We start from the raw sequence: 25292 nt of genomic DNA, 5'->3' as shown, positions 1-25292 counted from the left end.
ACCACCAGCAAACCAAGAACTGCAGTATAACTATAATGAGCGTAAAAAGAGATAGTCATCACTAAAATCGTGTCTTTAAGGGGAGATTTTAAAAAAATTAAGCAGAAGGTAGCCAGCAGACGTTTGAAAACCCAGAGTCTCTATTTGTCACCAAAAGTTGACTTCATGCAAATCAGTAATTTGATCCTTAAGACTGGTATAAAAGGGATAAAAAAAAAGTACAAGTTAACTCACAAAGTAAAATTCTTAACATATTATATTATTTCAAACCAACTGTATATGGTTTGGGATACATTTTTTGTTTCGTTTTATGGGCTACTAACAGTCAAAGCATCCAGACGACACATACAGAAATGAATACTGAAGACCTGTTTTAAGCTACGGGCAGATCATATACTTTAATTAGATAGCACTAACACACATTGCAATTTTTCCTGTTAAGTGCTTGAATACCCACATTAAAAAGGAAAAAATAAAATCAAACTGTTAACTATATCCCCCTCTTTGGCAACACTTAGAAAAAACAGACAAAAGAATGGATAAATGGTTAAGCTTAGAAAAAAAGTAATTCTACCACAGCGTTAAAACATTTAGCAATGCACACTTCACTATTCACATTATCTAAACAATACTAGAAGACTTTTATGCTGCCTGTGAGGTCAATAACACTGAAGACACCAGAAATAGAAGCTGTGATTAGAAATGACATGGAGCAAGATATCATTTGAAAGGTTTGTCTAATCTTTTTCCTCTCTACCAACAATAATTTAATTTCTCTGTCAAGACAGAAGCAACACTATGAAAGAAAATAATCTTTCAAACATTAATATGCATACAGAATTTATATCCATGTAGCATATTTTGATTCTGGGTATTCTTCAGTTCATTTATACATTTATTATACATGAAATTATTGTTAAGAGCTTGTAGAGATTAATATGCACTTTAGAAAACAAAGTAAAAGCCAATGGAATCTCAGAGAAACCAACAGCAAGTGTAACTCCAGAGTAAATAAAATCCTCCATTATAATGGCTATATAGAGTGTTAAAATTTCCCATTTTACCTCCCCAAATCTACATCTGGACCTTCAGGTTTATTCAAAGTCATCTGCCACTTATTAGTTGGGACAGATCAGTAGCTCAGTCAAGCACACATCACTGACAACCCATGATCCAAGTCTGGAATATTATCTTCAGATAGATAATGTACATTGTGATATTGCAGGCAAAAGGGAAATTAAATCATATCATGTATCTGTAGAGCCATATTTGTGTGTGCACATCTATAGGTGTACATTATCAACCACGTATGCCTCCCCAGAAAACCAGCAAGTTTATAGATTACCTCAGCAACTTTTGGAGGGACTCCATCACCAAGAACTTCCCTGATGAAGCACTGTTGAGTCATATAATATGAGAGTCCACAAGTTCTCTTGAAAGCATCTTTCAGTCGCTTTAGCTCTATGTCTGTAACTGTTGAGTGAGGAGAATGAAAAAAAAAATTTGATCAGTAAAGATGACATAGAAATCTAATACCTTAAGGACTCTCAAAATCCTATATGCCTTAATTTCCCTTCCCAATAAAAAGATAAGAAGAAATTAAATGCATGATTTCACCTAAATAGTGGAAAATCTGACTACTACAAAATGAGATCTGATAATCGAACCTTCCCCAAAAGAGGGAAGTGAAGTAGACCTAAGGTTACCATCAATGATTTTAACAGTTCACTGCCTAAGTTTTCTCTGACTACAATAGCATATTACAATTTTTTCTAAATTAAACACCATTATTGTCACACAAAAGGAAAATAAGCTTGCTTTATGATCAATTTTACATTGCGTGTAAGCCAGAGAAATGATCTGTAGCCAAAAGTGATGAATATTATTAAGAGCAGCTCCAGCAGCATGCTTCAAGTAGTTTCATCTAGCAACCAGTCTACCTTTCTGTATATAAGAAAATATATTTAATCACCACTTACATGCTCATAAGACAGTACAGCGAAGCATGAATTTGACAGGAATACTACAGCTAAACTTTGGACTAAATGTATTTCTTCACCTAAGATTATCCTGCACAGTCAAAATCTTCTTGCCAGCTAAAATCTGTTCAAACTTGTTCACAATCTGTAAATGTGAAAAGTTTCATGACATCCCATTTATACTTGCACATGAGCTTCCTGAAAAGCAGAGACTGCTTTCAGGTTTTACAAGCATAAAGCAACCTTCTAACAAAGTGTTTAAGAAGGGAAGTATCTCACTGAACAAAACAAGTCCTTTGTCAAAAATCAAGTTGCAGAGAGTAACACACCATGACCTGGATCCCATGTAAGTTAATACATAGTGCAGAAAGACCTATTTACCACCTAGAAGCCAAAAGAAATGATGCTGTACATGAAAGCTGTTTCACTGTATTTATAGTAAGGCATTTTCCTTACCCTGATATAACAAGCTAGACAGAAACAACGCTGACATGGCCAAAAGCTTGTCAAGCTTTTTGTTAGCCAAAATAAAACAGAACACTTGAGAGCTTAATCCAAGCACTCTCTTTAAAACTTCTACATTTCAATTAATTCATTCATCAAAAAAAAAAAATTACTCCTTAAAAGTAAATCACACTGAAATACTCGTCCCTAATTTTAATCCTAGTCAACATTGAAACAGACTAATGTCTTCACTTAACAACTGTGTTTGAAAACAGAAATCAGGTTATGGTTCTTTTAAAATTTTGTTACAGATTCTGGGTATTTTTGAACAGAAAAAAAATAAAATCAAAGGATCTAAGAAACAAACCTGAAGTATGAGCCACACAGCACTGGTGCCATTAATTAGCAGGGATTTGGCCAAAGACAGACTCAAGATATTCTCATCACATAGCTTGTTTTAATAAAACAAGTTTACTTTAATTATGTGGCAGAAGAATGTTGGTATAACTGTTACCTGGCTTATATGGTGTTTAAATTCCCCTATTTCACATTAACATCTGTCCACAGAGTCATTTTCTTTCTTTGTGTCTTTACATGGGATGCTCTAATGAATGCTCAAACACTGTTCGGCACACCAAAGTTTTCCTCCAAGATTTTCCCTAGCTAAGGTGAAACAGACTCTCAGATACAATATTTACAACCTGAAGCAACATTTTGAATTACAGAAACAGGAAGAAAAATGAAGATTCTGCAAAGAAACGAACCTTCATGCCACAGCATTTCCTCCAAACCCTTGCAAGAAATTAACAGAACTTCTCAATCAGAGGGATGCTTCGCCTTGTCTCCTCCACACCCCCTATGTACAACGAAACTACAGCAACTTTTCAGCCAACAGGAACAACTCCCCACCACATCTTTGAAGAGTAAAAGCTTGGGATTGCTAAGAGGTAGCTTCTGGCTTCATTATTTTGGCAAGGTAAAGCAACAACCTAGACCCTACACAAAATCTAGCAACAGTTCTTTGAAGAAAGCTGATTTATTTTGTTATATGCATGTGCACGCACACACACAATTTTAATAAAACCAGACTCTACGAACCAGGTTTTTTTCTCCCCCTCTGTTAATTTTTTTGAACTACTCACCCATTAATCCAATCTGGTTTGTGGTCATTTGGCAAAAAAGTTTATATGCAAACAAAGCATTAACTAACCAGATGCTTAAAGCTTTACACATATTATAATAGACTTTCAAGTAACATGATTATTTCTTACTGTAAAAAGAAGCTTGAAACATACACAACATATACAGCCACTTAATAGAACATTGCGTCATTACCGGCGTTTCCAGGTTTAGTTTCCTGGCTGCACAGAAAATCCAAATAATTTTCACTAGAAATTTTGAGCAAAATTATTTTTTTCCCCAACATTTATTTATAACTACTCATTTTGTGTCCCTTGATCCAAGTCCTTAAAGCTTCTCCCCAGCATGACATCATAGCGCAGAGCAGCAGAGGCGGCTCTGCGTGAACTCAGATGCACATCAGCACAGTGCTGTATCTGTGCTGCACCAGCAATCCCCGCAATTTCGGGGCAGAGCAGTTTTGCACAACTCTCGTTACCTTCCAGCTGCTGTCACTGCTGAGCCGACTTGCTGCAAAAGCACTTCGCAACAGGAACACAAGTACAATCTTGCTGAGTTATACTTGTGTGCAAGTTTCTTCTAGGATTAATTAAACAAAATACAACAGCCCATTGCCACGTAAAACTTCCAATTACTGTTTTAATAGAAAATTTTATTTATCCAATAAAAGTGATATGTAATAGGCTAGAATATGAAGTGATTTTAGTCAGTCAAGTACCTTCATAATCATAAAATTTACTGGCCCTTCCTTTGAGATTTACCTGTGCTAACAGAAATTAAAAGTAATTTGTAATCTGACAACCTTAACCGCAGACCATATTAGTACTCCAGAGATATTTTATGTAGCACCTTACATTCCCAAGTGCATGAAACATCGTATGCTCCGAGTCACTGAAACGCAACCACCTTTCTGGTGACAGAACTGCATAAAGCAGTTACTTCTTGCGCTAAACTGACGCAACAAAGAGCAGTGAATTAATTTAACCCTGGTAGAGTTGCTGTTTTGCAGTGTTGCAGGACAGAGAAGGCCTCTAAGCAAATAGGTCTCACTGTATTGAGTAAAGAAGACAAGCAGAGCGATGAAACTTTGACCGACTACATCTTGGGAGTAACGTGTACTCCCAAGAGCACTGCAGGCAGCAGTCATCACTGCTTCCTAGAGCACCCACGACTGCCAAGTGTGTACTTCAGGCAGTGGTCAAGAATAGGAAATTGCCACACATACATAGCTACCGTGAAACACAGAAGTGACAGAACTCCTACTGAAGGTGAGGAGAAGGTTGGGAAGAAGGCTTGTCAATCAACACTACCAAGGCCTTCAAAAAGAACTGTCAATTTATCATTTAATAGTAGATAAGTTGATACTGCTAATCGACGTTACATTTCAAGATTAAGTTATTAGTGCTAGAGACCACTAAATATTATTGTTTGCATGCAGAAACTACAAAACAGAGCATGGAATTACAGGAAAGGTAATTACTTCCATTCCTTCCTCAGCACACATTAAAATGACTGATGCTGGCCATTTAAAATTATCTGCAAAGCTTTGTAAAAGTAAGTTCATTATACATTTAGATCCAGGCACATGGAAGTACTACTAAAATCAGCAGAGTATAAATCAAAGATACTATCAATGTTTACTGTGAGTCTGGAAGACAAATAAACCATTTCAATACAAAATCCCAACACCAAAGTACCAATTACTCAACACAGAGATATAACATGACGGCATGTTGAGAGGAAATAAAACTAGAGTCTTAAATTATGCAAGTAACATTTCTAGAAGCAATACATCTATTACTATAATAATACTAAAGATTAGAATACTCACATTCCCACAATTAACCTTTTTTCCCCCTCTGTTCCACAAGTTCTATGCAGCAAGTATCACAGACCATGGAGATATTTTTAATCCCACCTTCAAATGTAAATGTACGTCAACAACCCTGTTCCCTACACTGACCTAAGTTCCTTCATTAAGTATATTAACTTTTTCCAAAGGCACTGTCTTACCAAACACCTTCAGGAGACAGATGTCTACAAACACCTAAGAAAAGTCCATTCACAAGCTGCTCTCACTAGACAGTTAAGACAGACACTACACTATCAGATACAATGGTGCATTCATAACCTGAGAGTTAAAAACAGAACACGTAAGACTTCCCAAAATAAGTTTATGGTAGTCAACACAGCAAAAGCCATCTCCACATTTCTCCTGCCAATAATAGGTGGCACAACCTCAATATTATTGCAGAGAACGTAATGCAATTGGAAATGCGCCCCAAATTCTTTACACCTCAAGGCTATAGAAGCTTACTTTTTATTGCAAGGTTCCAATTCAAAATAATAAAAGCAAGTTTCAATAGCCAGATACTGTATTCTAATTCTAAAAAATGTATCTGCCCACTTCCAAAAACCACTGCTGAAACAAACAGTCTTTTCCACACAAGGAAAAGTCACAGGCTATGTCATTCTGTCAAGGTAACTTTACCAACACAAACCTCTTCAACGCTGCCTTAGTTGGGCAGTTTCAAATAAAGTTAAAGACAGTTTAACAGAAGATCAGTGCTGCATCTAACTCTCTAGGGAATATTCCAGCTCCAGTTTTCTTAATAAAGTTTAAGTGAAACCATGCAGTCTCAGCTAAAAATGTCACTGCAACTTAAAGTAATTGTAACAAACCTTCAGCTCATCCAACTGCTGAGGTTTTTTTTAGTTTAATAGTGTTACTTAAACATAATGATGTTTATATGGATTTATGACTCTACTATTTTTTTTAAATTCACGTCTGTCCAGGTAATGATTTGTGTAGGGCCTTCCAAAACAGTTCCGTACTGGAAACCACCCTCTCTGCACTGCTTTCACTCCACATATTTATCACCACGTCATTCTGGAGTTTTCCTTTTAGAATAACACTGTATCTGAAACCTAGGTGTCCAGCTCTAGACTTAAACCTTATTTTGCCACCCATATAAAACTGACTTGAGGGGATCCTCACCACCTGTGTCACTGATACAAATGGCAGCTGCAGGGAATCTGTCTCAGAAAAAACACATTAAATTTATGTAGAAGCCTAATGTTAGTATCTAATGTTCAGAATGTGGGTATCTATGTTCCACTTGAAAAGGAAGGCAGGGAACACAGCTGAAGTTACTGCCCTCCTTCTTAAAACTAAGAGGGGTGTGTAAAACCAGGGTTAATTATCTAAAGCATTTACTGTCTAGTACTCAAATTCTGTAATATTTACATGTGCTTAACCAACTACTCTCAAATTTAAAGCCTGTTGTATAAAAACTATAGCCCAAATAGTGTACATAAAGCGATATATCACAATGTTTCTCTTCAAGCAGCAGATACTATTCTTTTTGCTAGCCCTTCTGTAATGTTTTACTTTAACTTCAGATGTACCCGAAGTTCTGTTTAACTAAACTAAGCTGGAGGAAATCAACCCTCAGAGTGGAGCTTTGGCAAGTTTTACAGTTTTACATTCTCTGTTCACTTGAGAAACTTTTCTTCCCACATCCTGTACCACTAATCCCACCCCCATCTTCTTGTCTTTATCTTGGAAAGTTTTAAAATACATTGTGAATAATGTATGGTTCAATGTACAGCACAACCTCTGTCGCTTCAAGACAAAGGTCATACTGAAAAGCACAGGACAACTTTATGCAACAAACATCTGTGCAAAACTCAGCAAGTTGGGAAGCAAATACTTGTCTCAGCAAAAGTTACTTGGATGTTACAAGACTGCTAGTGAAATTTATTATGAGTCATCATAAAAATATGACTACATAACTAAATACACCTAATATTGATACTTTTGTTTGTTCACTTCCTGCTTTGGGAAAAGAGATAGAAGAAAATGGTTATATCAAAGCCAATTCCTCAGTAATCAAAGTACCTACATTGCAATCTTCCTTAGAGACTCATGAATCTAAGCTAAGGTTTGTACAAATTACCTCAATAGTAGGTTTTAGTTAAATACTGTAAGAAAGTAGTTAAAATCTGCCTTTTTTTTTTTTTTTTAATGATGCAACATTAGGAACACCACTGAGGTCAAGAACACAAGAAGCGCCATGCACCACAGTCTCTGCTTGGCACAAGTAACTAGCTTGCACCTAAAGCAAGAATGAACAGAGTAACTTACCTTCCCATCTTTCAGCACATGGCTCCTTTCCAACACCCTTGCAAAGAAGTTTAAAGATTTACAGATGCACTGAAGGGAAGCAACATCAAATATTACAAGCAAGCACTGCTGCTTAAGTTGCAACAGTTTACATGCACATGTTAAGCATTACAAGAAACAAATACACATTTTGAAGGGAGCTTGTCTAAAGGTTAGAAGAAGCGGTTAGTCAGGCTTAATGAATTTGTTACAGCTTATATAACATAACTACTATATACCTTGTCTGTGACATGTGCAATGAGAGAGCGCACAGGATATGTGTTTTAAATTCCCATTTACTATTTATTACGGAAGTCAGACAAGCCACCAAAATACCTTCCCTTACAATGCTTCTTCCCCTGCCCTTCAAAATCTGAGCACAATGATGTAAAATGCTGTGGTGATAGAGTATGAGATACAAAACGCAGCTTTCAAAAAGCATACAGTTGTCTGTTGGACTAAAGAATAAGAATAAAAGCATAGCATTTGAAGTCTTTTAATACTGCCTGACATTCAGGCAAGAGACACTTAACCTCTCCATGTCTTAATTGTCTCAACACTAAAATGAATATAAGTTCCAGCCTACATCAGACAGATGTTTGATAAATGATCTAAGATACTCTGTAAAAGTACTATAAGCTACTACACTGAGAAGCTGCTTTAATCAATAAAAAGGACAGAATCCCAATAGTTTAACTTAGGGTAGGTGGAGTTAATCTGCCATGGCTACTATAAACCAACAGCCAATGAACATAATCTATAACAAACTAGACACAGAAACAACCCATGTACCTGTCTTCTTTCCTTTCACCTTATTAGAGAAAGTAGTGACTGCTGAAAACAAATTAGTGATTTGGTAAGCTTGATTTACACCAGAATCACAAAAGTAACGTGCAAATCATCACTTCCATTAGTACATGTAGCAGTAACAGCACCAAAAAGCTAATAAAATCTTTATATCTCAAGAAACTAAAGTATTTCATTTGGCTACATGAAAAGAAATTATTCTAGCTTACAGTTGACCAGCCAAAAAAAGGCAAATCAAGGCAGAAGATCACAATGTAGTGGCAACGCTGGAAATCAAAACAGGAAACAAATTACTGCATAAGCAGGAAGAAAAAAAACAGAGAGGATGAAAAGTTCAGTTAAGGTGAAGGATCAAGAAACGTTGAGCTCATCTGACTAAAGTATCTTACAATATATCCAGTAGGGCTGGTACTTTTTCCCAGAATTGTAACCATCAAAATGCCCACAATAGACACACGTGCACACACACACAAATCTGGATTTCCAGTGTCACTACTGGATGAAAAACAGCTTGCTATGTCAGTGCCTTAAGAAAAACAAAATAAAAACAACAGAACCCCCCCCAAAAAAACCACCAGCCCTGCAGCTCTCAAGTATACAAAGTAAGCAATAATTTGCAACCATCAGCATAACATTGCATTTATTCTTTACTAAAAATAACTAAACCTGAAATCTAATAAAACAGACAGCTTGATCACCCTTCAGAAAGCAAGCAAAATTCACCTACCTCAAGCTCTTCCTGACTTCCAGCTCAGGTTTTAATAATTCCAATATTTTGACTTTTAAGCAACAATTTTACAGGTTCAATATCAAACTCACAGGGCATATAATTCTCTAACCAGACAATTATCTTCCCTGTAATCACTTGCTCAATATTTCCCCCAGGAATCCCCATCCTAGTTATACATGGAAATTTTATTACTTTTTTCATTAGTCTTTATTGTGACTTAATGGCTGCGGTTATGAAGATGTCAAGAACCAAAGCAATTAGTAAAAAGCTTCAGAGGTAAAAATGTGCAAGTGAACATAAAGGATGTTTGGGAACAACCCCAAATAGGAAGAACAAGCTACAAAATACAACTGAGATAAATGAACCAGCTATGACTAAAAAGACAACCTCCACACCCACCCATCCCTGCCAAAAAGAAATCCACTTGAGAATATTTTGGGGGAAAGCACATACAAAAAAATCCTGCCTCCCCTAACAAAAAAATGAATCTACCCTTAAGGAATCTTTCATAACCAGAGCATCAAAACTGGCACCATTCAAATTACACAGCACATCTTGCTAAAGACTTAACAGTCTTAACATTACATTTACTAGTAAGAGGAATTTAAGGATAACAGCAAAAAAGTTTTGGTGGTGTTTTTTTTTTTTTTTAAAATCAAATTATTCAATCCAGTTGTATTTTTTCCTCCTACCTATTCTTTGGGTTTTGGCAGTAGTGGCTCATCCTGGGGATAAAGCTTTTCTTGGTTCTATTAGACCTAACCATAATGCATATCAAAGGTTTAACATCTTGTGTGCGAAGAGCAGAAGAAGATTTAGTTATTACAATAGGATTTGCCAATTTTCTGTAACATGAATACTTAGCATTTATGTGACGCTTTTAATCTTCAAAGAGCTTACTTCTCACAGTTACCATCGTCAAAAAGAACGCCATTAAGCATTACTAGCCTGTTTTATCCATCTGTAAGGTATCTCCATCAGGGCACATAGTCACATTGCTATTTTGGATTATGTTTGCTTCAAGCACAGCTAATCAGCACAGGTTCTGTGACAACCCTCCCCATAGACTACCGTGGATAGGAATTGCTACATAATAGCCCCGACAGTGAAATAATCCTCCCACCATCTGAGCACTTAAATCTTATTGGCTATATTTTATATCCTCAAGAATTAAAGGAGCCTAGTTTTATATGCTTACCAGTCCAACCCTGCAAACCACAGAAGAAACCTGAAAGAACCTGAAAATTCAGAAACAACTGCAGATCACTGAAATAACTTTTCATGCGTACGACCACAAATTTAAGTGCAACAGACTGCAATATTAGGGACAAAAGCAATTACTGTTATCAATTAAAGAACTAGTAAGCTCATTCTCAGTGACTGAATAAAGTGATTTCTGGCCCTGATTAATCACAGGATGCCATAGTCAGAGTACTTACCACTTCTTCCAAGATGAGGTGCTCTCACTGCTCTAGATACTCTCAATAAATCATTGCTGACCCTGGAGAAAACACACTCAGCTAGCTGACCAGCACAGCCAGGCATGGAACCAGTACATAAAAAGACAAAAGGAGGCAGAGGTGCAAGTTTTAAGTGGTTTTAAACACAGAGCATAAGCTGTCTTGCAGCAACAGCACCAAGAACTCTGAACTCCCCTCCAAAAGACAGAAGCATGGACAAAAATTAATTGTGGATTAGGCAAACCCTAAAAGTAAGCAACCCTGTCTGGGATGCCTGCCTTCACCTGAACATAATCATCACCCTCTGCCCAGTTTCCAACCTCTTCATTCCTCATTTTTCTTTCATTTTCCACTACTATTTTCTTCTGATGCTTCTTCGTAGTTTATGTAGTTTGTACATGATTTCATAGGAAGATGGCTTTCACTTTCAATCTTCCCAGTACTTAGACTGGACACTTAGTCCGACTTAGATTAGAAACAAAACTCTGCTCTTCTGAGCTGTCCCATCACCAGTCTTCCTGGCAAATATACTGAAAGTTTGTATTGTCACAGGTGAGCAGAACAGCTTCTGTCACAATTCAGAAAAGCTGCTTCCACTTTATTACCACCATGAAAATCAGCTAGACATCCATGCTTGTTAAGACAAAAATAACAATGAAATTATGTTATATAACTAATCTCCAAGAAATAAACAGCCTATTAAAAAGAAAGCCAAAGGCACATGCCAACTATGTAAATGCAAACAACACATAAGAACCTTGCTACAAAATAAACTGGAATATAACAAATATTTCACACCCTGTCTCCAAACAGTGCCAAAGATACCAAATGCAGCTATACCATGAATTGTTCTTTAATTAAAAAACAGTCTAAGCCTGAAATTTTAACATTATCTGCAACTTCTGCATAGGAAGGCAGTGTTTCCTGTAGCTTTCGGTGAGGACAAAAGGCAAGGAGTTCTAATTTGCAACTGCCAATACAGTTCCGATCAAGTATTTACTCAAGTATTAGTCTTTGGCAGTTAAAAGAACCAACTTGGTTAAGCATAATACTTAAATACAAGTAAAGAATAATAAAAGATTCAGATAATATTTACACACTACTAAATCTTAATCTCTAAAGTTAGAAGAAAAGTCAAGTGTTTTGGCACAAGCACATTACACACATGTACATACATACAGCTGATGGCCAATAAACGGCTCTATTTCAAGCTTTCCTATTCTCAACTCTTGGGGATACATCTGCCTAAAATACAATCTCAAACTCAATGCAAAGTGAACTAATTTAGGGTCGGTCACATACTTCTGTCTTCTGTTACACTGTTATAAACACATGATAACAAGTTTACTACACAATCTGTGAATGGCTGAAAAATAAAAGCATCACAAATAGAGACACTAGTTTATTCAGTTAAGAAATAAAATAAAAACTAACATGTGGTTAGTTCTGGGACCCTACTACATGTTTGGTAGACCACCAAGAACTGAATCAGAGAATTTTTTTTTTTTTTAACAGACAACAGCAAACCATTAGTGTCACTATTTCCAAATTCCACTGCGGCATCTCCTGTCAAGAGAATTCTCCATTAACACCCCAGGACTAATATTTTGAAGAATTATCCTGAAAGAGGACATACTAGTTTTAAGAATATCTGTGGTCTATTAAAAAATGAATCTCTAAAAATACTCCTCATCAGATGCACACTATTCCTAAGGCCCTACACTTAGAAGAATGAGATAGCATATTTAGATACCCCATGTAACAGCTGTATGGGAAACCACCTTGCAGTTAATTTTACTGCCACTGACCAATTTAGATTGATGCAATGACTCAAATTTCAGTTTTGTATAAACACACTGTCCATTGTTTCACAGAAGAAAAACAGAAACGGTATTAGAATGACTTAACACCACAGAGCTAAGATGCCCTGAATAGCATCAGCAGTTGGAATCTCTCCCTGAATCCCTGAAGAGACTCACAAGATATCCCCAAGGACAGTACTGTCTCTATTAGAAGCAGTACATTTACATAATAAATTATCAACATTTTATATGAAGATATATTTATCAAATTTTTATATTCTGCTTTTTAACCTTTATTCTTTTAATTCTCTGACTTCTGAGGAGATCTAGCCAGTGTTCCATATCGAAATTAGTGTGTATTATGGTTCCTTCCTCTTTTAACCTATCTACATGGCAATGCACTCATTATTTAAAGAATAAAGTAAGTTCACACAAGATATTTACACAACTGCGCTTTAAGCAAGGTGATGAGAAGACAAAGCTGAATTGCAGCTAACACAAAAACATGGGGAATTTGTCAGTGGCAAAAAAGATCTATTATAATTCTTTAGGAAAATAAAAATCATGTTATTAGCTGCAAGATTGGAAAACAGGGACCAAAAAGCTCTCACATCACTTTTCCACTGATAACAACTTTCATTAACATCCTCAAAGCATACAGAGCAGGCTATACTGACTGCACTAACTGCTGCTGCTGATTTTTCTTAAGAGCAACACTGCTTCAAGGTCTGTGAGGTGCAAATCCACTTTTCTAATTTTTAAACTAAAATCCAGGATTTAGCTGTATCACAGTTAGGGAAAACATGGTAAAAATCTTTGCAAGATCAGGAAATTTCCAGTGCAGAGTAAGATTTTGTTTCTGGACTACACTTAACAACTAGAAACACGGATTGAAAGGAAGTGCTTCTTCAGCCCTAAATAGATTCATGATGCCATATTCAAGTTCATTTTTAGAACTAATTCAATCTGCAAAACTGAAGTTCTCATAATTACTATCCCAATACTTTCAGTTCTTTCTCTCTATATCCACAGACTTATTAAATCTGGCACTTCCTGTTCTGCTTGGGTTTCTGAGTTCCTTCCACATTTTTTTCATTCAAGGTTTCAGAATTTTAGAATAGATTTTCCAACTACTGCATTAAAATTGATCATTTGAAACAACTGTCAAAAAAATCCAGCTAAATCAGTCTTGCAATCATTTGCAGAGCTCCACTGAGAGAGCAGCATATACCTGTTAAAGTACTTCAGTTCATGACTTGCTGCCAAAGCAGTCTGCCACAGGACAAAACCCGAGCATTTCCATTATCACTATAAATTAAGATAAGGAATATGAATTCAAAGCACAAAAGAAATTTAAGCATACATTCCACATTAAATAGTTAACATGAAATTAAATTGTATGAGTGGATGACAACTGAAAGACCAGCACTAACAAAAAGATAGATACAATGTGAATAAAAAAAACAGCTTGTGAGGAAGAATTCAAAAGGGCTTGTAATAGGTTTTATTTTTAAAGGACAAAGAATACATTTTTATACAGAATGCAATTATCTCTTATTTTGGCCTGGTGACATTGCCTCTCGTAACTTCTCAGTCCAATCCAGACTCTAAACTAAGCAAAACAGCTTCAAAGGACCTGGACATTAAAAAAAAAAAAAAAAGAAATGTTATAGAAGACACTGAGAATTAGCTTCACTTTCCCTTTGTAGGTGATGGTTAGAAGCAAGTATGGCACTTGGACAATTGGTGTGGCTGCCTCACTCCAGACAAGTTCTACGCTGCTTTTCTCTGCAGCTCGTGACATGCACCTGCAGCGTACCTGACGAGAAGTTAAATCCCTTTTCAAGGTACAGAATGTCTCACTGACTGTTTAAAACCACGCTACAAGTCAAAACTGAAGTATATAGCCATGTGGAAAGCCTGATGGTATTTCTGCCTGTCTGACCAATGCATCCAAAGTTCCCCATTATGAGTAAGGGGCTGTCTTGTTAGTTTCAACAGCATCCTTGTCCCAGAAACTCTGGATGGTTTGCAGCACATTCCACCTTAATGCACTGGTGAACACATTAACCTATGCCAGTTATGAATACCATTCCAGAAAAGAGATCATTATTTTGCCCCAAATACACCACATGGTTAGCACAAAGAATTGTTAGCCCCATCAGCACATTTCCATGTGATAAGAGAGGCTTGTTATGTGTTGCGATAGGCTAAAAGGAAAAGGGAGAGGAGGATTTAAACACCCTAGAGATCATGGCATGTCACTTGATATGCCAACTCACCCTACCTGCGATACCTAATCACTGTAGTGGAGGTAATGATTCAGGTAAGTAACTATTTCAGTGCTTTCACTATTTTTACATTAAGTACATAATAGGAAATAAACCCTGGTCATTACAAACTGCCTTGATTGTCATTTGTCCAAACCTTTCTCAGACATATCCTGTTTTGCTTCAGAACCAAATAAGGGCCATGTTGCAAATGTTAGCATATTTTTAAAAGAAAGTAATTTTGTTAAACTGTTAATATTATTTAACCAAGAAACACACATCTCTACCTCCTAGAACTCAGCCACATGTCAGTATTACACTAAAATAACGAGCATAATTTACTTTGTTTCTTGTCATTATAATGAATGACTTAATGGTCTACACGGAAAAATGCTGTGATTGATTATAACTTGCATCAGTTTTTAAACAGATATGGTGAACCACTAAAAAACTGTATGCAGACACATTTTGTTTAAAACCAAGATTTGAACCCAGCCTATACCCATGAAGAATCAGAAATCTAGAAAAGCTTTTACACTAGTTTAATAAAACTGCAGTGCAGAAAGATGTATTCTTTCCAAACATGTCCCCACCTATAAGGACTACACCAACCCTACTCATTAAAAAAAACCCCACTCTCCGACGTGTTAAAATTCATTACGTAAAGAAGAAACGGTAAGTACTATTACACAGCTAAGCTGAAAACACTAAAGCTATACACAGTCATCACTAACAAAGGAAAGATGTCCCTGAAGAAATCACAAAAGAGAAGGTACATTAGGATTTTGCCACTCTTTCAGCAAGCAGGGTATTTTTATTCCAGTAAGTGCCAGCAATAATATAGTATTCAAAGTTTTGTGAATTAGACCCTTTCAAACTCTAAGGCAGAATCTACCTTAATGGATTTTTCTTCTACATTCATCTTTGCCTAAAGGCTTCGTTGTATCATTATGTAAATGACCTTTTCATATGAAAATTAAATGTTAAAAGATGCTTTTTGTAGTTCTTCACTACTGCAAATATCACATGGACACTCACAGTAATTCAGACTAAGTATAACTTAAAGAAAAAGTAACTGCTTCAAGCAATATAACAAATAATGAAATAACTTGGTTTTAAAATATTTAAAAATTTAAAGTCTTATTTAGAATTAACCTTAAGAACTTACTTTCCTATACAGAAAGCTAAACTAGGAAATGATCAGTTTTGTTATGAACAATACCCAAGACTAGATTGTAAAATGCCATTCCGAGAACATGCATGCAGAACTTGACAACCTGCATATATACCTCCAGCACACTTCCCATCTCCTTGGATGCTCCTTGTAGAACACAGCTAGCAGTCAACACCTACAGAGAGGTTGGGCAGTTTAGCCTCCACTGAACACCAAGCCCCACATATTATTCAAAACCATTCTGTACGTTACCACCAATTAGTTTAGTGCTGCTAGCTACCTAGGGTGCAGCAACTGAGTGGATAGCAATCACCATACTCATTACAAAGGCAAAGACTTACCATTCAAGAGCAGGCAGAAAAACACTCACACTTCTTCTTGTCATTAAGAACACAACCTCACTTCACAGGTGTCTGTAAGTACCTAACTCTATAAGGTTCTGTGGTGAGACACCAAATGTTTCTTGGTGCGCTTCCAGCCCCTCAGTCAGCAGCAGTAAAACAAGACCACACCTCCCAAGCCAAGGAGGAACACAGCACCTACCTGGCCAGCAGGACTTAAGTGGATGCAAAGCTCCCCACCAAACAAACATCTAAATTTAATAGACTACTGTTAAATAACCCAGGAGCCCTAAAAAAGCCAGCTGGGTAGCTCCAGTTAACAATAGACCATGAAATACCTTAAGTCAGTGGACAGAAACAATTCCGGTATTTGAAAATGCAGCATTTGTTCTACTCCTCCTCCATTTCTGTATGCTCACTATATTTTGAATTTCCTCTTGAACCAAAAAAGAGCAGGAGTATTTTAAAAATAATCAGTAGCTAAGTCATACAGATACTGTGATAAGAGCTAAAGGACATACAACTCATGACACCTACCTGGCATCCCTCATATACCACATTATTTAGAACACATGTATGAATTCACAACCTAACCAAAAATATACTCCATTTTTAGAAGATACTCTGTCATTTTTTAATGACAGATGTTAGAAACATCTGTTTTCTTCAAACAGAAAAAATTCATTGTCAGTCCTATTACAAAGCAGCAGTTGTATGATAACCTTAATTTATAGAATTAAATAGACATATCATGCCTCACCTAATTACATTGCTTGCTAATGCTATGTTCTGTTTTATTGTCACAAAGTTTGTCATCCCTTCACAGGCCCATTTTTTGAATGTGATATCAATTTTTTTGAGTACTATGGAGCTGAATGCCTGCCTGGCTTACTTTATGAAATGAGACAGTAGGCTGGCTTCCCTTTGAGTACAGGAAGGGGAGTGAGGGTGGTTTTACTCATTTCTCCCACAATGCCAGCATCCAGAAAGCCGGATACTGTTACAAGTCAAGTATAACAGGACTCAAGTAGCCCCCTCTTTTCTTTTTTCCCCTTTCACATTTCATTAGAAATACTTCATATCATTTTGAAAAGCTTCCTATTTTCTATTTTTGTCTTGTTTTCTCTGTAGGACACTGTCAGGTAGATTTAGGACCCTGATGTTGTATTTCATAAAAATAGGCTTTACAAAATTCAAGATGAACAGAAATATTGCATAGAATTTATCAGGCTGGAAAGTATCTCAGGAGGTCACCGAGTTCAACCTTGTGTTTGAAACTGGGTCAACACTGAACTCAACCCAGCTTGCAGAGGGTTTTGTCCAGGCAGGTCTTGAAAACCTCTAAGGATGAAAGTTCAACAGCTTTCTCTGTGCAGGTATATTTAACAAAGCAAACAAGAAGCCACACAAAGCCTGCTGTTACAGGAGTAAAAACTAGAAACTGATTAGAGAGAGGTGATCAAGAAAATAACTGATTTCATCGATTAACATACAAGAAATAAAGCAGAACAAGCAACAGTTACATGAGCTATGAGCTATATGGGCATATAATCTATGAAACAAACCTACTGAGTATTTGAGTACTCAATTTTAGTCTACATCAATACAAGAAAATACATCACAGATATAATAGCCTGATAGTGTACTTTTTGTTTATATCAAGATGTTTAACACTCAAAATGAGGATTTGTTCAGCTTATCCTTTAGTTTCCAACCACCGTGGCTGGAATGATATTATCTTTTTACACTCATTTGGCAGCTTTCCTTGACCACTTTGATTTGAATCTCAAGTAACGTGCTGACAGAACAAAAATGCATCCAATGTTATAAGACTACTACTACTTAAACACAAGATTCACCTGTTGAAAGTGAGAAACAGAGGACTCCTAACACTTACTGAATCATATTTCAAGGTTCTAAGAGCTCTTTGCTTTAAGATGTTTCTTGTTTATGAAATGCCTACATTGTTAAACCCTCCTTTATCAGACTTACGTCACTGTGTGCACATCCAACATTTCAGCGCTTACTCGACAACTCCCTGCCATGCTCGGAACAGCGGGACTTGGGAACCACCAAGAAGTACTAAAAACCTACTAAAAGGTACACGATCAGCTCCTTCAGAACTGCAGCACACAGAGAAGCCTCAGCAGAAGGCAACATCTTCTTCTAACCTTTAAGTTTGCAACTAGTATTTCGTAAAGAACTTCTAAAGACCGCAAAAGGCTTCTCAGGAAAGGAAACTTACTTGACTTAAGTTCACTACACCAATGTTCCTCATTTCCAATAGGAAATAACTTGAGCAGTTAAAAGTAAGAAGAGGTTGAAAACCACTGAGTACACTTCTTTAAACTTGGAACCTGACGTAGAAGAGGAGAAAGTGGTCACTGCAACTCAGCAGATGAAGAATTACAAATAAACAACTCCTAACAGTAGCCTCTTTTCAGCAGTTCATGGAAGTTTAGGTAAAATTCCCCAAGTCACCTGTGCATTGTAGTAAGTGTTCAGCAGAGACTGCTGAGGTATCCTCCCAAAACAAGCATCAGAACTGAATGCCAAAGTTGTGAAATAATTACTGTGAATTTGAGTAGCTACTTGCAGCTCTACGGATTTATAAACAGGAAGTGTGAAGCTATGCATTCATACCTGCTTTAATCATATGACAGAGCCCTAAAGCCATCAAATACCGGCTGACATAACAAGTCTTGCTGTATAACCTAGACCGTCTCAACAGTGGATCCATTCATTCTGATAGCTTCAAAAAAAATAAGAAGAAAAAGAGGGCTGAGAGAGATCTAGGCATTTTCAACACATGCAGCTAAAAATTCAAAACTCCTTAAACAGAAGGACACAGGTTTATACCCCTAGAAAACAACACACCCTGAAGAATGTTCGCCTACCTATGGAGTTCAAGCATGGTTTCTCAAATATGAGAGAAAAGAAAGTAGAACAACTGCCTTCATGGGATATAGAAAGAATAAAACACTAAAATGGTTCCCCGATCACTTTTCCTAAAAATGCATCTGGGGTTTATTAAGTTAATTTCATAGTCTGGAGTAATAAAAAGTAGTCTTCTGTGGGATCAAAGGCTGAGTCCATGGATTTTGTCACCAGGTTGAGATCAAGACAACCTCAAATACATTATTATATATTTGCACAAGTTTTCCATCACCCTTTTGTCAGATTTATTACATCTGTACATTTGAGGATATTAACAATCAGACATCAGATATACACGCCTTGATTTAAATAAAACAAATGTAGCTATTTTTCAAATTCAATCAAGACACAAAAGGTCATTAGCAAGATTTATCCTCTGCCCATCACATAACATCAGTCATTATTGGAAAGCATACTAACTAATATTTTTGTGGATTAAAGCAAGTTTTCATTGCTTTGACAGGCTTCTTGTTCTTCAGTTGGTAGCATCTTTGAGATTACACAAATAGGAAAGAAAACTGTCCTCAGAAACTATTTCATGACCTCCCCAGAAGCAAATCCTACGAAATTTATACACCTGCAAGTTTTGCCTCAATATTAGCTGGCATTTTAATTGCACATACATTTTTGAAAGACGGCACTATTCTTGTTCTTTCTTTTTGCTCTTTTTCTCAGAGATAATTGTACACAGAACATAATGTAACAGATCTATCAGATGCCACTCTTTTCTCCAAACAGTACTCACTGACCACACTGACGCTGTGGCAGTTCCCCCTTCTTCCATCCCAGCATACATGCAACAAAAATTTTACACGCCTTCCACTCTGGCACAAATTTGACAGATCCATGATTATTCACTGACATTTCTTTTAAGTGGTTACCCGACAATATTTAGCATACACAAGCTGAAAATGGCCTGAATTAGCATGACCTTCCCCAAGTGGCATTCACAGAAACTTTAGCAATAGATCCTATAATTTCTTAACTTCCAAGTATCTGCATAAATTTACACTCTGTCTGCAATTATGTTTTGAAAGTTACTTAAGCAGAATACATTAACAGTCACTGGAAAATACAGTTCTTAGGGAATCTGAAATAAATTGGCCATCAATACTCTGTAGCCATCTCTCTCCCAGGGAATCCTCATTAAAATACCCTATACACAACACAGCATAGTGCAGAAGCTGCTGTGTTGGAGCTCGTACAACAGTAATAGAAAGTTCCTCCTTTTATAAAGTTTTATTGGCCCGAAGACAGCTCTTTAAGAAATCAGGTGTCAAGGCTGCCAGCAGAACAAGTAAAAGATAAGGCAGACTTTAGAATGCTACCTCCCAGGCGTAAGGCAAGGCCCAGCACTAGGCGTTCTCAGAAAGAGCGAGCAGCCAGCCAGCCGGATTAACAGAATGATAGTAGAGGCGTCAGAAATCAGAGGCACACGTCGGAAATGTTACCAAACCAAAAAGGGATACTGAGCGAGCTAGGGAAGCCTGCCTGACTTGCGGTACTGCCCTAGGAAGAAAACCACTCTTGGAGCTTAGGGCTAAGAAAAAAGTGCAACAAAGTCAAGAACCACATTCACAAACTTAAATTTGATAAAGTAACCAAAAATCTTATGCCCAGTTTGGAATGAAGCACTTCTTTTACTTCACCTATAACAACCTGTCTGTGAATTTCAACTCCTTACAAAGAAGCCATGCTCAGAAGGAGGTCTAAGGGGTCAGGAAGAGCTCTTCCCTCAAGTTTGGAACCCATACCTTTTCCACAACAACAAAGTAGTGCCTCTGGCTACTATAAATAAGATGACCGTAACTTGGGAATATTCATAACAAGAGAAGAGATGCCTAAAATAGCATCCCTTACTTCTCACTCCCAAACTACACAACCGGACAGAGATTTCACAAGGCACAAGGGAAAAAGGAAGACTAAAAAGGCTCAGTGTGACCTGCACTGGTGGACACAAGACAACTTCATCATGCCTATCCACATGGCCACGTCATCCACAGCACAGTCAGCTGTCTGTGTGAACAAGCAGAAAAAAAAAATTGCAGTACCATTTCATGCTCAACACTAGACCGCTCTCAGGCTTTCATCTCCTTGAATAGAAGTTACATTTTAGCTACCGTTATTTATATTGTGAGCGTTTAACCACAAAAACTCTCCTCACCTTCACAACCTTTGATTACTCCCAAAACGGAATTGCAATAAATAAAACTGTAGCCATTCACAGCTTACAAGCCTTATTTTCTGAAGCTTACAGAACCAGCAGCACTTATTGCATTTTTCCCCAATATTCTGGGAATCTGAAATTAAAACTAGCGTCTCACTTTCTGAATCACATCTAGATTCTAGATCAGAATGTTCTGAACGATTACTACTTCTGCAAGTATAGTTCACCACTATCAATTACATATGAAGAACTCACAGTTGAAGAATTTGTACAGTATCACCTAATATAAAACTTTCTTGCTATTTAACGACCAGGACACAACATTAGAGAAGGCAGCTCTAATTAGATATAAATGTATTTGGCTTTCTTTTTTTTAGTATTTGTGTTTATCCATTATCTCTGTTTGTGTCCACAGAAATGCCACAAGTACCAGCATGGTTCTGTGCAAGTAAGAATGGCCTAACAAATAATGTTTTGATAACTAGCCTGTTTTATACACACAATGATTCACTGGTTAAGTAAACAACATAGTTATTTAGCAAAACATCAATTTATATTAGAGAGCCTAAAACAACCTTTCTGTTCTCCTACAGAAAAACAGTATTAAATGCCTCATACAGATAGAATAACATCAAAGAAAAATACTACATTCACTATGCAAGAAATAATTTTAAATAACTTGTTAAAAAAATCAATCTTATTTTTATGTCAAGTAAACTTTTAATTGTGAAACATCCAGATGAACTTCCTAGATTTTGAGGCAGTGTACCAGTTTAAATCTAACTTGAAAACTCAAAACATTTGGTTTTTCTTATTTACGAACTTTGGAACATATGTCTTGACCAAACAAATATCTTTTCCACCAAAGAGCTTATTTCAAACGCTTCTTGTTATAGTCAACTTCACGCCTCTCCAAGCTACACTTATGAGTCCAGCTCCTCTAAAAATACATATAGCAATGCTTTTGAAGACTTCCTATACTTTCACTAGATCTGAAATTCTTCAAGGCTACGTTTAAAATCTGTACCAAAAGTGAGTTTGAATTACGTATTTGGTTCTTCTGCTTGACAGTATGTTGCTCCATTTCCTATTTGACATGGCACCCCTCAGAGGTTCCACCATAAAAAAAAATAAATTAAAATACTTAATAAAAATCCCATTTCACATCAATTCGTTTGTCCTTCAATTAATGCTCAATGTTTCCTCCCACTTTTCCTTATCAATCTTTACATGCTTTTCAGATACAAGTAGAAATAAAAAGGGCAGCCACATATTGGTTTGAGCTTACAAATTTTATCAGTGCTTTAAATATCAAACAGGTGAACTGCTTCAACTGTCCGTGCTGCATCACATGAACGCACAATAGGGCAACAATTATAAAAAAACAGCCTTCCTGCAAACCATTTACTGTTGAAAATTACTGTCCCTCTTTGTCCTTGGACTTGGATATCAGTCCTGGAGCAAGGTAGCTGACAGGGTGTAGCTTGCCCGTCGCCTCGAAGCCCTGCAGCTGCGAGTATTCAGCATTCAGCTTGTTTATGTTTTCCCTTCACTAGTTCCTCTTTAAATTCTCCGGGAGCAATCTAGAAACGGACTAAACCAGCAACAGATATAACAAACCACGCCGAGCTACATCCATCTTCCCACCCAGAGATGCAGATGCGCGCTCCCTATCGCGGGCAGCGCCAAGTAAACATGAGGAGCCGGCAGGGACGAGCCATGGGCGGCCAGCGCGGTAACTCCTGTCACAGCGGAGCGGCAGGGCTGCCCGGCGCCGCCTCCCAGCCGCGGGCACGGCGAGGCCGAGCCTGCCGGGTGGCGGGAGGGTCTGGCGGCGACAGCGCCCGCCGGGTGCCCCGGCCCCTCCGCGCGCTCCCTCAGCGCCGGGCCGCGGGACGGCACCGCCGGGGGGGGCGGCTGCGACTGGAGAGACCCCCCCGCAGCGCTGCAGCCCGGGCCCCATTATTAACGTAGGGGAGATAAATATACATATAAATAAATAAATAAAGGGGGGGGGGAAGGGGGGGAAGGGGGCGGGGAAGGAGCCTGAGGTAGAGGAACGGCGCAAGTGCCTCCGCGCCGGGGTCTGTCATGGTGGTGCGAGGAGTCACCAGGCACCGCCACGCCGCCCGCTGACAGGGGCAGAGCGGGGCCCGCTCCCGCAGCCCGCCCCCCCCCCCCCCCAACGGATCACTCCGCACCTTCCCCCCCCCACCCCCCAACACGCCCTCACCCCTTCGCAGGGCCTCGTCGTAGCTGAGGAAGCCGATGCGGGACTCCTTGGCGCCCATGATGCCCCTCAGTCCATGGCCTCCCCCGGCGGCCGGCTGGGCGCCGCGGAGCCGGGCTGCGCCGCTAGCGACTCCGGAGCACAGGGCGCGGGCGGGGGGGGGCGGGGCGGGCCGCGGCGGCCGGGGGGAGGAGGCGGCCGCGCGCCCTCCCCGCTGCCGCCTCCATGGCGGGTCACGTGAGCAGCCCGCCGCGCCGCGCCACGTGACGGGGAGGGCCGCCCGCCTCTCCCTTGGCGCCCCCTAACGGGCGCCGCGCGCTTCCCGCCTCCCCCTCACGGCCCGCCGAAGGCGCGCGCCTCTCCCTCAGCCGCCGGCCCGGGCGAGCCGCTGCCCGTCCCTTGGGACAGCGGGGCCCGGCGGCGGGCGTGCAGCGCGGCCAGCGCCTCAGGCCCGGCCTGGGGGCGGCCAGCCGTGCCACGGAGGGCCCGGGAAGAGCTCTGCCCTCACGCCTCAGAACCTGCCGCTCGCCACCTGTCAGCGCTCGCCTGGGTGGGCGGGCAGGCACTGAGGGGGTGCGGGGGAGCCCGGCGGAACGGCCTTTCCCCCCACCCCGGGCAGTGCGGGGGTGGCGGTCCAGCGCCTCGGCCCTTCAGCCCCCCTCGTACCTCACAGGGGCTGCGGCTCTCCTCAGCAAGTCCCCGAAGGAGATGTCCTGCAGGTACGGGGTGACGGAAGGAAGTTCCTGTTCCATTAAAATGTCTTTTCAATGTCTGAAACAGAAACACGGACTGAATCGTAAAAGGATCAGAAATACCTCTGTCCTTTGCTTGCTCTTGAACATGTTTGGTTTTAGTATTCAGTCCTATACTTGTACAGAACGGGAGGTTTTCCCAAATGGCTTTGTTACAACATTAATCCTGGTAACGTACCCTGGGTCACTCCCAAGCAGAAAATAAGGACTTTGAAAGAAAACACTGATTTCCAAGGGCAGCTTGTTCCAAGGATTGTTCCATGCACAGAAACAAAGCTTGTGAAAACACCAGTTGCGAGTCATTCCCCGATTTACAGTTTCCGTACTGAATGATCTTACCACATCAGAGCTGGAGAAAGGTCAAGCCAAAGTTACTTTCATGCTGATGTAAGGTCACACGTAGGTATTTTTATAGCAAACATTCCAAACAAATTTCATCTCTGATATGCAAAGCCAGGAATGCTGCTCACAGAGAAGCTAGCTTGAAGGCCAAATTTCTCCTCACATAATGCTACTCAACTGCAAAGACACTGCAAATGAATTAAGCTTTGTAAAGCCTCCTTGCTTTTTTTTTTCTGCCATCATCTGAATTGTTTATCATCTTAGATCTGTGACAAAGAATATAATTATTACACTCAAGCATAAAATCTGCCACAAATAACCTTTTGTCTCTCTGGAATATAGACTATGACGGTGAGGGGGAAGCTTAAATGCTTTTAAAAATTATAAATTAAACCATTGCAAACATACTTCACCTACCAGTCACTTGTTACATACTTATCTTTTAAAGAGGTTATAAGCTCCCTTGCAGCCTCTTACTCTTATGCTGCCTTTACATATCTCTTCTCAGTGTAGTCCCCCACCCAAGCAGCTTTCAATCTAGATACAATATAA

The 25292-nt window shown here is 38.9% G+C and overlaps 1 protein-coding gene across 4 annotated transcripts in view; it reads right to left on the bottom strand.

Annotated features, from left to right (window-relative positions):
- Positions 1-24406, bottom strand: part of USP32 (ubiquitin specific peptidase 32) — an 81106-nt gene extending 56700 nt beyond the window's left edge. For 2 of the 4 annotated variants that reach the window (XM_055719802.1, XM_055719818.1), the window contains exons 1-2: positions 23650-23820; positions 1346-1473 (exon numbers count right to left, since the gene is read on the bottom strand). In XM_055719802.1, the coding sequence (XP_055575777.1) occupies positions 1346-1473; positions 23650-23707 (186 nt within the window). In that variant the 5' untranslated portion in view covers positions 23708-23820. Of the gene's footprint in view, positions 1-1345; positions 1474-23649; positions 23822-24312 lie in introns of those variants that run through there. The other 2 variants (XM_055719810.1, XM_055719797.1) reach the window with 2 other exon arrangements.
- Between the last annotated feature and the right edge of the window lie 886 nt (positions 24407-25292).

The sequence above is a fragment of the Falco cherrug genome, chromosome 1 (assembly GCF_023634085.1).
Source record: "Falco cherrug isolate bFalChe1 chromosome 1, bFalChe1.pri, whole genome shotgun sequence".
Taxonomy (NCBI): Eukaryota; Metazoa; Chordata; class Aves; order Falconiformes; family Falconidae; genus Falco; species Falco cherrug.
This window is presented reverse-complemented; position numbering and strand designations above follow the sequence as displayed.